Consider the following 13,046-nt stretch of genomic DNA (forward strand, 5'->3'; position numbering starts at 1 on the left):
AAAGAAAAAAACTCGTGCCAATTATAATAATATTTTGATAAATTTCTTTTGGAATCTACCAGAAAGATGTGCCAGCCAGAATTAAATACATCAAAATTCGAAAAGGCGAAAAAAATGTAAAAAAAGCATGTACATTTCCACTTATTATATGCTTAATGACGAAAATGTACTTTTTGCTATGTCTTCTGTTATAGATTTCAGCAAATGAATGTTCGGGGGGTAAAAATAAAAATCTTTATTACCCCTGCCAAGGAATTTATGATTTCACATCGGTATGTTTGGTTGTTCGTCTCTAGCCAAAGTCAAAAACCTATTGATGGTTTTTGATAAAATTTTCAGGATAGGAATAGGCTACATTAAAAGTGATAAGTTTGTGGTGATGATTGAGAGCCATCAATTAATTAATGGTTGATTTTAGTTAATTATTTGTCTTCGTGGAGGCCTGCGCACTCTGAGTTTTTTCTAGTTTGGTTTGTTTTCGCACCGAAACCCAACAAATAGTTCCTTTAAATTTTTATCTGTGACTTCACGCTTTTGACATCTTTTATTCCGCAAACACCAATTAACATTGCTTGCAGTTACATAGTTTCTCCCTGGAATTCTACACTTTTTATCAGACAAAAACATTCCGCTCGCATCTTCATAATGGTCTTATCCAACCTAACATTTTTCTGCTTACTTTTTCTCCAAAATTGTGGGATAAATAAGAATAAAACTGAAAAGGGACTAATATTGGCACAATTTTTCATCTTTTTCCTTTTTACTAATTCTATTTGAAACATTATTAATTTTTTGTGGGGGAGGGGATAGTCAGGAGAGTTTTCATATATCACGGTCCATGTTTGTGTATATGTCGGGAAAGCTAATTCAAGATCATATAAACGCCGTAGATATTTTAAGTTGTTCCTTTTTTAGGCTTCATCAAAAATATAGCGTGTGCAAAAATTAAAGTAGTAGGCCTATCAAAGTTAATCAGATACATTGCAACATAGAGCCTGTCATTTGGGAATTAATAGCCATTTTACATCTTAATCTATCCATCATTCTTCGATTCATTCAGATCAATATCCACGAGTGTTAAAAAGTATTTATACAATTAATATTTAAATTCAACATAATGGCTACTTAGTTTCTTTAAAATGCTACAAAGGATTCCAATAAAATGGCCGAGATAAACCGTTAAATGAATTGAGTAAATACGTGTACAGTGTAGCTGTTCTGATTTTCTTAGAATAAGGGAGGGCGTAATGAAAAATCTAAACGGCAACATGACACAATAAAACAACATATGAACAACAGCATTTTATTAAAGCGACGCAAGTACAGCTACAAAACAGTGGTAATCTTGGCGGTGAACCGCATAAGATAAATTATGTTCATGCGTTTAACCGGCCCCATGGAAATAACACTGCTCTTCCACTTTAAAATGGAAAGATCCTTAGTTCTTAAATAACTTTAAATAAAGAAGCGACAAGGACGCCCTTTACTTATTTTTCGATATTTATTGTCATCATCCTCCGGGGCAAAGTCCAGAATAATTTTGGCAAAACAAAAGTTTGTTTTAAATAATCCATTTCAATAAAATGGAACATTCAAGGTAACATTGCTGTAAGCTCATGATCTTCCACGTGTTTGTATTCTAATTTGTTCCTTCAAAGATGGATCCCACTCCACCCATACAGCTTTTCTCTCTAACCCTACTTTCGATAGTAAGAGCCCATCTCTGAAATTAACAAATACAATTAATTAGCAAATCGTTTAATAGGATATAAAACTAAATTAAAGAGATGCAAATACTAGAAAGGTTCAAGAAACGGATGTTTGGCACACTGAATACTCTATGAAACGACTTCTGAAGCACTTTCGATATTAAAAAAAATTACGATCGTCAATTACGTAGAAAAACTCAGGAGGAGAGAGAGATGCTTTTGAATTATTTGAATGATTTCTTTCCGAAGATCCTACTTACTGGGTGGGGGTGGTGCATATCCATACTGGGAGCCGTATGATGGGGGATGGTAGTACGGAGCAGGCACGGGGCCGGGATGCGGCGTCCCCTTCATTCCTGCACTGGTGGCTAAATGAACAAATGTTCACATATACATGCATGTGCAGTATATACAGACTATATTACTTATGATTCAAACATTTTAACGTTCGTGTCAAGCAAACAATTAATTAGATGTGAACATTTTTCACATGGATAATATTTTATATTTTATAAACTGAAACGATCTCTGGCAACCTGTTTAACTAGGATGTTATTTTTTCCTTTAGCTTTCGTTATCTTCTCATAAAAAAAAACTTTCATAAAGAATTATAACCAAGACAGTATATCTTGCCCTTGAGATCAGACACAGCAATTCTTGGAACTGAAATCAATGTGCTAGAGATATGGACTTGAAATGACTAAGTATAATTAGATTACAATAATCAGTCTGAAATGGACAATTTGCATTATTGGAGAAAATATAAAATAAGAATGATAATCCATTCCACTGACCTGGCTCATAACCTTCGTTTCTGTCAACTGAAAAATATAAAATATATATCTATTAATTCTCAAAACATTTACCTCGCTTTTACTAATTATCTCTTTCATTGTGATTTGTTTCGCGGACGATAACTATAATTTGCTAGGTTTTCCATAAACAATCAAACCTAGTGCTTCATAGTGGCGTAGCAATGAAGCAACTATTGCTGCGCCCCAACAACAGTTCTTTTAATGGTGATCGCATTACTTGCACAAACGAACTTCGTCTATTATTTTAAATTGTTCTGAAGACACAGAAAAGTGACAAAAAATCAATGTGACCTAATGCCCAGAAGTTTCTTACTCTAGATATTTGCGAGCAGTCTGCAGATTGTCAGTTGTTTCGGACATCTTTCTGTCGTCAAATACTTAGACCACATTCACAACGAGTTGAGCCAGGCTTTACAAATCCTGGGGACTAAATATGGCGGGCGTACATGAAAGAAAAACCGCCTAATCTTTTAATAGTCTCTCCGCCTCTCACACGCCTCTCCATGCGTCGTCCCTGCGGGGGTACAGTCATTAAATTTCGGCTCCATTGGGACGACACATGGGGAGGCGTGTGAGAGACTATTAAAAGATTAGGCGGTTTTTCTTTCATGTACGCCCGCCATATTTAGTCCCCAGGATTTGTAAAGCCTGGCTCAACTCGTTGTGAATGCGATCTTAGAAACAAACAACTAATACACCGATTTCTTCGGGAGCTATATGCTTACAATCCTTTGAGAAACATTTTACGACACCATTCGCCTTTTCACAGATAATGAAGCACGTGCACCATTTATGAAATATGCGTGTTGCATTCTGGTCAAAGGGACCATTCCCACAGATATTCGGATCGATCTATCTCCCTGGGGAGTCTCACTGAATTGCTATCTACTCAACCGATTTAAATGTCTGTCACGCCCAGTAGAGCTGTTGCGGGGTAATTATCTTTACCCCCTAGCTGATTCGACGGATCGATCTAGGCATGAGAACCCAGTCTAAATGTGTGCATTGATATTTCCGACCAAGCAGCCACGGCTTCCCGCTCTACCGAAAGTAGGAATGAACACACGACCAGCGGAAATGGGTTAACCGCACTTGCGCGTCATTATCTGTGGAAAGGCGAGTTCTGAGGGCATACCTCGTTCACATATCCCGGCGTAATGGTTCGTATACTGAGAAAATTGTCCTCCATAGGGCATGCCGTGTATTGGCAAAGCAGAGTAGGTGTCTCGGGATTTAGCTGGCGAGGGATATACGCACTTGTATTCGATGGTGTTTATCCTGTTAAACCGGCAAAAAAGCTGTGCGATAAGTTGTGCCCGGGCTGAACGTCTATTGAAAACAGCAGGTAAAATACCTGAAAATAAGTGGAAGTAGTTGAAAGATATAATCATACATACAGGGTTTATATATATATATATATATATATATATATATATATATATATATATATATATATATATATATATATATATTCATTTGTTTCAGATAGTTCTATTTTCTTTGAATAAAAGTTTAAACTTTTAAGAGAGACGAGCATTGGGTGGTTATTGTGATCAAAGACAACCTAGCATAAGTAACAACGAGAGAGAGAGAGAGAGAGAGAGAGAAAACCAATACGGCCTCATCTATACCTGTTAAGTCACCCGGCGCAATCAAGGTGTCCACCGGAACGTTTGCCCCAAACAGAACCGGGAAGGTAATAGATCTCAGATTGACGCAGTCCAGATTCCGAAGGTTGCAATCGCCGTCCGTGAAACAAGAACCGCCCTGAACTAAGATAGAATAAAAAGACAATTGTACAATTGTATGTGTGTCCATAGCAAGTAAGCAACATAACTTTTCGACTTTCTCAAACCACCGTCCTACCTCGCTTTACTTCTCTTTAACTTTATCTGGGTTCAATTCGTTAACCCCGAAGTCTTATTTTGCCAATGCATTTCCTCTGTATAATTTTGGATGGGTGAAAAACTTCACAAATTATGACTTTGATAACAGAACTCACAATTTAACAACAATTTATCTCTTACAATTTAGCAAAGGGTATTTTTATTACCCCATGGTGTGGTCGACCAAAGTCACAGGCTCTTTTATTTCAAAAACTAGAGTACCATAGAATTTGAGAAGGGATTATACATGTAATAACACTACGGGCACGTGTTTCAGTTCTACACAACTGGGAAGGTTTACAATCCAAAAAGGTCGCATATATGCTTTAGGACTCCCCTTCCCTCCGTGACGTTGCCTCGATTTCAACACTATGGCTACTAACCTGGAATGCACTCCATCCTCACGGATGCCAGGGCGCTCGTGGCGAGATTGACAGCACTGAATCCGGGAAGACAGGTGCACACGCGAAAAGGTTGGGTCTCTTCCAGCTGCCCCGCCTTGCGCTCGTAACTGGCAAAAGTGGCACCGTTTACGCCGCCTATCAACAACTCGCAGCTGGAGTACTTAGCAATACAGATATCTTGCTGTGGATCGCAAGGGCCCAGAAGATCTGAAAATGTTGGAATAACGAGCAATTCTAGGCTTTTTTTTTTCACTTTTTTTGCGACGCTTGGAGATGAATCGACCACGTACGCCAGCTATTGGGTGTCAAAACCTTTTGTTTTCCTATGACAAAATACATGCTGTCGCCAAACCGATACATGATAGTCAAAACATTGCGAAGGATGCACATTTACTAAATATATATTATTAAATATATCATATATTGTTATAAATTGTCAAATAATTTTCTTGAAAGTTTTTCAAATCCGCCATTGCGGCCAATTTTCATTTCCGGTTATCTGATCAAAAATAAATAAGTAGAATTAATATTCCGCAATGGATTATCTAACATCAAGCGTTTGCCATTACAACGGTCGTATATTGAACAGACACATACCGACTTCCAGTGCTGCTGTTTTGTAAAATACCAAGCAGAGCAGAAGCACGCACAGAGAAACGCGCTGAAAAACTTGAAAAGCGGCCATTATGAAACTTCAGACGTTGTCGACTTCGGCGATGTTAAACCCGAGCGAGAAGACCGCAATTTGATGATGTGAACTTTTGGGGAGTTTTCAAAATTTTATATGTCGTTTTACAGGAAGACAAAAGATGCAACGAATCTCTATTTTCTGATTGGCTGATTTGATATCGTCTGCCACCACAACTTGCATCTCATTACAAAGGTTGGCGTAATTACACGATATAACTCGATGCATGAATGAACTAATAGCATGACTTCGCAGAGTGAAACGAATCCTGATACATATCTTTTCTCACCATTTTTGTTAGTTTTTTTTAATTACACATGTTGCTTTTGTTCAAGTCATAATCCTCTTCTATGCACGAGTCTCTAAAATTACAAGCAAACAAACAGTCATAAACGCGACCAGTCCCTGCCTTTTTTTAACATGCAGTAGACCCTACCTGTTCCTTGGCTTCAACTTAAAGGTATGATTTCGTATATTCTCTATGTCTACTAGTACATATCCCGAGAAGCTACTCTTCTTTCCCAAATCACACTGTAGAGACGATAAACCCTCAAATAAAAATACTTGGTGCCGATATTTGCTTCTGAAATGTGCATAAAGACATGGCGATCTTAGTGACTGGCCAATCATTTAGAACAAATGATTTAATTGAAAATGGTTTAAAACCTCGAAGCCAAGTGCAGGAATTTTGTTGTGCAATGATTTATGGATAAGAGATTTTTTCTTTGAGGGTAATTCAAATGCCGGTAGGACATATTTTAAACGCATTGTTTCCTTTTCTCCCGGTCCTTCCAAATTTCTTAGAGCAACCATTGCTTTTAGGCTTCATATGACACAGAAATATATGTAAAATTAAGAATTAAGTTCAACAGTATCCTTTTACTTTTAAATATCGGTCACTTGACACAAATCAAGTGAAAGTGCTCTAATAATAAGACTACCGTGTTATCCTACGTAAGTTTTCAGTCGTGTTCTCCCTGATACTACGATTAATCATAATACTTGAACAAAAATGCAATCATTGATTAGGATATAGTGGTGACACCTGTCGGATGCCTAGTTAGCGCAGGGTCCTTGTACTCTCCACCAGAGGTCAGCTGGGTGATGACGTCATTTCTGTGCAAAAATTATCGCTCACAGTGGGGAAATGAGCACATACCTGGCCAGAAAAATATGTCTGTGAATATCTAGTGAAAAATCTCTCTGCGGGGCTGGAGGAGGGCAAGTTCCTTGTGGGTTGTATAAGTAAATGGCTCCTAGTAGGCTGTTTAAGTAATTGCCCTGTTATTTTCAGCAGTCATAGTTTTCATGTTGTTCATTAGAGGATAACAAGAGTTTGGTTTTGGTTTGAAATAAACGAGTAGTGAAAAGAATGGCCAATGGTCACCACCACTGACCCTGCTGCGCTCGTGAGTGATAAATGTGACCACATTTGCATCTCAACAAACACATTTTAAAAAGGACATATTGTATCAGAAAAAAGGGGGGCTTGTCTGCTATGTTGGTATCACTATATAACGGTATGCTCATTAACGACCAATGCGCATCTTACTTGGCTTAAATGGTATGTTCGGCAAAACACTTCTCAGGCAGACGTTCAACAAAACAATTCCGCCAATATCACGCATTTCCTTTACACTGTACATGTACATGTAGTAGTGGTATGAAACTTGACTGTATCCAAAAGTGATAATAATGTATGGAAAGAACAAACCGATAGGCAGAGAGATGCACTTGTAATCGTCTTCCATCTCATTTTAGGTGCGAGTACTACAATTACACCACGATAACACGTGACCGCTATCGACTCCCAGGCTAACGGTATGCTAATGTCAGGTAAGTACATTGTATTATGAGATATTATCTTCAGTACGGTAGACCAGGCCTACAGTATATAATTACTGCGATAACAAATGCATAATGTAATCATTTTTGAAGCTGTGGCTAATAAGAATAAGACAGCAAGGATTTTTTTATGTATATTTATCAGAATGTTCTCTATTTCTTTCACGACAGAACATGAGAGCGCGAAAAGTTAGAGCAAATACCTAATACAGATTGCTGTGATCAGTAAAAATAACAGCCATTCAAACCTTTGATCAACTTTGTCTTAGCGCTCTGTACAATATAAATATTAAGAACTCAAATTCTAAATAAAATCCAAAATTACCAAGCACACTCCCTTGAAATCCATCAACGTCAGGAAGCATTAAATAGCTTTCTAGCGGAAAGTTGTCGTTGACTTTTTGTTAAACCAATCCAGTGCTTATACAGTAAGCATATACCCATCAAATACCGTATATATCAGTGCTTATACAGTTAAAATATGCTAATCAAATAATACATTTTACATAATGGTCCTTATATAGAAATCGTTATTTTACTACACAAAAGCGCATATTTTGGACGGTCCAATCCTGTGTGTTTTGCTTATGCCTCATGGCCGTTAGAAGAGTTTCGGAGAGGCAGGATGCACTAGGAGACTGTGAACTTGTAAATTAAAGAAAAATATTCGGATAACCACCTTGAAAAATCATTATACGAGGACTATTTGCGCTCTGGTTGCACCATATTTAGATGAAGTCTACAAGCAGAATGTCTCTTCAAAAAATAGTTGATATCAACATCTTTGATTGTCTAACATTTTTTTTTGTTTTGGTGAAGGGGTTCAGGACCAAACAGCAAGTCTCTTCCTCAGACACATTGTTATGAATGCTATCATATGATTTAATAATCGGCGTTTTCATCACTTCTCTTGTTATTCGTTTTAGTTAATAAAAATAACATAATATTAAAAAAATTCCTTTATATATTTATTTGTTCTTGTTAGTGGTCTGGTGAGGATTAGAAGAGTAATTACTTATATAGCAGTTTTAACACATTAAAAGGAAATGAAAACCGTGGAAGCAGTATTAACACATTAAAAGGAAATTAAACCATGGAAGCCTGTGAAGGCATCTGAGATATTATGTCTGCCGTTTAAAACAGCGCCGTCGTTGAATAAGGAAGTAATAAAATGATGGACACAGATTACTGCGCATGCCAACTGGCAATTACCTCTGCACGCTGGGGTGAATTTTATCGCTCTCCCGATAAGCGTGTTCATTATTTCCTTGGCCAAGCAAGTAAATAGAATTTGATAATACTCATTATAGTTTTATATTAGAATCTCTGTGATTATGTGGCGCGCTATCGGCGCAAGGGGGGAAATTCCGTGACCTGCTGAACAAGGTGAATTGATTTTAACGGGCTTGGACTTTTAGAGATGTTGATCTCGTTCGAGGTTTTGACGCGGAACCTTCTCGGAGTCTTTTATTTATCTTTTATTCATATATTACTATCTAGTTTACCCCGTACGTCAGCTTTAAACCCACGGCATGTCACAGTTTCTGTCATTTTATTAATTATATGTCTATTTTACTTTGCCAGGTTGTGAAGTTGAAAACGCGATATTAGAACTTAGCCACGCCTTCCATCCCCACCCCTTCCCCACACTACTTTGAACTCAGTTTGGATATTCCTGGGTACTGTTTTCCGAAATAATGGCTGGTTTACGTATAATGATACATGTAAAAAGTAGTCCGCTAGTGCTACCGCCTGCTGTACATTCCGACATGCTAGTGTTAGAAAAAAGTAAGAGGACAGATTTTCAATTTTAAAATATAAACATTTATTTTTCATACATTACAATAATAAATAACCCGCACAGCGCATAGAAAAATATGTCCTTTGGTAAAGATTACAGTAATAGCTGCGGTAGTTGTTATCTCGCAGCATAAATTTTATAATGCACACCCTGATTGTTCTAGGTGTGACTTCTAGTTGCACCAACATCAGCATTGCGTTGGATGTGCTGAATTGGCGTAACCGCACCGACTCCCATTTCTCCGAATGTTTCTTGGGCATAAGCATCAGGTGCTTCCACCTTCATTGGCCCTTGTTCCTTGGTTGCAGACAAAATATACAAATGAGCCTTTAATGAGCAAGTGTCTGAGTTACTGTTACAAGAAGTTGGTGTATGACCGGAAGAAAGCCAAAGTCTATCAGGACCTTTCTTAAAAGTCCGTCATGATTGGCATTCGTATTTATTATCTGGTCTAAAATTGAGCTCATAATCGCACAAATGTATATTTTGCATGCCACCTCTAACTGTTCGTCACAGCTTCTAATTTTTTTCTCGGTTTTTAATTTGCAAAATTGTAGAAGTAAACAAAACCAAAACTGGCTTATTCACAACTCCAAACCAGATGTTGGAGACCAGAATGACTGCTTTGGAAGAAATTCCCAAATTATTGACAAATGCATTGTCCGTTACTCCGCGCATAGTCGTCGACGTCTTGAAAGGCAAAAGCTGACCGCTGTCCAAATCAATACCCACTGATTTACTTGCCGTACCCGTAGTTGTTGTAGCCACTGCCGTATGGAGAATAACCACCTCCGTATCCCGTGCCGTAGCCAGTACCGTAGCCTGTACCGTAGCCTCCGTAATTTGGAACGGCCTGTCCGTAACCGGGAGCTGGCTGTCCGTAACTGGAGTATCCACCGTAAGCTGTTTTGGAAAGAAAGAAATAATATTTTTAAATGTTTGAAATAATGAAAAAAAATTTAATGTCACGTTTTTTTGTTGTCGAGGAGAGTTTATTGTTATGAAAAAGCGTGAACGTGTGCTTTTATTGTAACCATATTTTTAAAGACAGAGAGAGAGAGAAAAAGAGTTAGACAGAGAGCGAGAGAGAAAGAGAGAGAGAATAAAAATCTATACGTACGATTGTATGGCTGTGGTTGTGGCTTAGGTGCTGGAGCAGTGTGTCCCTTCTGGCTGACTGAGCTGGCTGTAAAACAAGAATGTTGTATGTGAATTAAAAGACGAGCTTCATTCATACGAAAAAAGAAGTGCATTCGAGTATAAAGAAGAAAAAACACCGATCTAATACTGGAATGAATCGCATTCTTTAACTGTCGAAGTCAATTAATTTCATCAATATTGCTATTATTCAGAACTGTGTCAACTCCGGATTAAGCCCGCCATTTAAAGTCGTTTCCCAAATCGCAATTTTACCTAGCAGATAAAGGAATGTTGTCGAAATTCAATTTGAGCAACGATTTTATGTGTTTACGAAAATTTAATAAAATTGATCATTTTTGGCGATTTTATTTGCGGACTTGAAAATGAATATAACGTACCTGATGGGTATCCCTCATTTCTGTTAACTCTCTGGCAAGTGCCACCGAAACCGCCACCGGATCCGCTGGTTCCATGACTGCTGCCGTAGGTGCCACCGTACATGTAAGTGTCCTGTTTTGTTGGGCTTGAGTAGGTACATTTGTACTCAATGGTGTTGACACGGTTGAAACCACACAGGAACTGAGTTGAAAGCTGCAAGAAGCCGGCGATGAAAGCATAGATCGCCTGGGTACCGGGAGTCAAGAATCCTGGGGCGAACAGGCTGTCGGAGTTCAGTTGGCCAGTGGCGCCGAAGATGCCAGGGAGCAGGGAAAGAAGTGGGAGGCAATCCAAGTTACGGATGTTACAGTCTCCATCGGTGTAGCAGGAAGCACCCTCAACTGGAAGTTTAAAAAAAGAAAAAATATTACATGTAAGTTTGGTATATATTGTTGTGGAAATACTAATTATCTTAGTTTTCGTAATTATATTAAACCTTACGTTATCGCTTGTATTGGTCTTGATTAACAACGCAATCTAACGGTAAAATTGTGTTCAGTTTTTATTCACTGGAACTAAAGCAAGAAAGCAGACACAGGTCTTTTTTATTATAGATAAAAAAATATGCCATATTCAATTTTACCTGGGACACATTCCAGACGGACGCTGTCACCGACAGCTTTTCCGATGTTGACAGCGCTGAAGCCTGGGAGACAAGTACATCTTCTGGAGTTGGCGTTCACCTCAAGGAGACCGGCTTTAGCTTCCACCATGGCGTATTTCTCACCGTTGACATTTCCGAGGAATGGCTCGCAGCTGGAGTACTTGGCAACACAGATATCTTTGTGGGGATCGCATACACCGAGCAGATCTGGACAAATTAAATTACAAATTGTCTGATTAGATATATTTTTTATCTCTCATTTTTGTCGTAAGTCTTAAAAAAGCCTTTGAAATACTGCAATTACGCATATCGCGCACATCCAAACGAGGACATTAGTATATTGAGGGAATCCTCAAATTTACCTGTATTATTTTATAATTCTACTAAATCTAAACTCGCAGATAAAAATAAAGCCCAGGTTAAACAGAAGAGATCATTCTTTTTCTGTTTGTATTGCTCTCAAAATTTGCAAGGTTTTGAGTAATTCTATTTTTCTCTTTGCTTGGAACGAGGCTCATAGCTGAATGTATTATTTCTTGTAAAAAAAACTCCCTCAAAAACAACCACAGAATTAACTAATGGTACAAATTCTAGAATCTTTACGCTAAAATGCACTTACCCACTTCTGCACCTCTAACCAGAGCCACGCAGCATACTACAACAAGCGACGATACCCAATGCATCTAAGAGAAGAAAAATTCAAGATATAAGACTTAACGTACAACTAGGTAGATAAAAGAGAGTCTTCCATAATTTATTCCATCCTATTCATGATTAACTCTGCACTGGTTTTTAAGCCTAAACAGTCTGATTTTGATTTCGGTAAATTCTTTATTAATCCTTGGTCGCAACACGAAGTTACTTGTTAGTGTGATATATTTTGGAAATTTATCTTTTGATGTGCGAGACATAACAGCAGTGCATAGGTTATTGAGGAATTTGAGATACATGGAACTCTTAAACGCCTTGGCTACGATCTCTCGGCTTAAAATATCTAAATAATCCAGGGCCTGAATAAGATGTAAACACCTTTCTTCAAAATGGTACAGAAGTATACGGACGAATTATATAAACTGCATTTACTTATTCTGATGTGCATTGTTTTCACTCCTCAATAATTTATATTAATTAAGAAAAACTTAATCGCATAAACAACTTTACCTGTGCATTTTCAGCATTGAAGGGGACATAGGGTGAAGATGATGTGGCGAATTAAAAAATGTAGTCTTCATTTAATGTCGTTGCTATGATATGAAGCGTTAGCATGTTCCAGTTTATGCAGTTGTTGGAAATTGCATTCGGAGTAAAATGTTTTTAAAACGTTTAAGGTAATTCTCGAAAACATCTCGTATGATACCGCAGCAACTGAGCAGTACCAGTACAATGTCTAAATATACCCTCACAGACAGTAGTAACAAGCAAATGGAATGAAACGAAATGAAATGAAATAAAATTCAGAGAAGTAGTTGAATTACCTTTGTAGTGTAACAGGAATCGGTTCAACCACCTTCAGTTCACGTATATTCCTACTGGCCGATGAGATGCGCGGCCGACACTTGCTTTCCCTCCAAAGCACGTTTCTATCGTGAAGTCCATGGAGAAGAGAGTCAACTTTTATACCCTCCTCGAGTGACCACATCGGCCAGCCGGAAACAAATTAAAATTTTGCATCCCCATTGTTTGATTGCGGTTCGTGAATATCGTCAACTAATTGGT

The 13,046-nt window shown here is 38.0% G+C and overlaps 2 protein-coding genes across 2 annotated transcripts; both read right to left on the reverse strand.

The window, feature by feature from the left end:
• Nucleotides 1-1,293: 1,293 nt before the first annotated feature.
• LOC147762594 (uncharacterized) lies at nucleotides 1,294-5,549 on the reverse strand. The gene is made up of 7 exons (XM_087011983.1): nucleotides 5,412-5,549; nucleotides 4,794-5,021; nucleotides 4,156-4,296; nucleotides 3,660-3,878; nucleotides 2,504-2,530; nucleotides 1,970-2,077; nucleotides 1,294-1,723 (listed from the first exon to the last, which is right to left on the reverse strand). The coding sequence occupies exons 1-7, from the start codon at nucleotides 5,497-5,499 to the stop codon at nucleotides 1,698-1,700; spliced, it is 837 nt and encodes a 278-aa protein (XP_086868109.1). The 5' UTR covers nucleotides 5,500-5,549; the 3' UTR covers nucleotides 1,294-1,697.
• A 3,599-nt stretch (nucleotides 5,550-9,148) lies between these two features.
• LOC106153932 (uncharacterized) lies at nucleotides 9,149-12,988 on the reverse strand. Its single transcript, XM_013528082.3, has 6 exons — nucleotides 12,806-12,988; nucleotides 11,950-12,013; nucleotides 11,310-11,537; nucleotides 10,687-11,067; nucleotides 10,269-10,334; nucleotides 9,149-10,051 (listed from the first exon to the last, which is right to left on the reverse strand). Exons 2-6 carry the CDS (start codon nucleotides 12,011-12,013, stop codon nucleotides 9,885-9,887), a joined length of 906 nt encoding a protein of 301 aa, XP_013383536.2. The 5' UTR covers nucleotides 12,806-12,988; the 3' UTR covers nucleotides 9,149-9,884.
• Nucleotides 12,989-13,046: the final 58 nt, after the last annotated feature.

This window comes from Lingula anatina, chromosome 4 (genome assembly GCF_051362555.1).
Source record: "Lingula anatina isolate TDL-2025a chromosome 4, LinAna3.0, whole genome shotgun sequence".
Taxonomy (NCBI): domain Eukaryota; kingdom Metazoa; phylum Brachiopoda; class Lingulata; order Lingulida; family Lingulidae; genus Lingula; species Lingula anatina.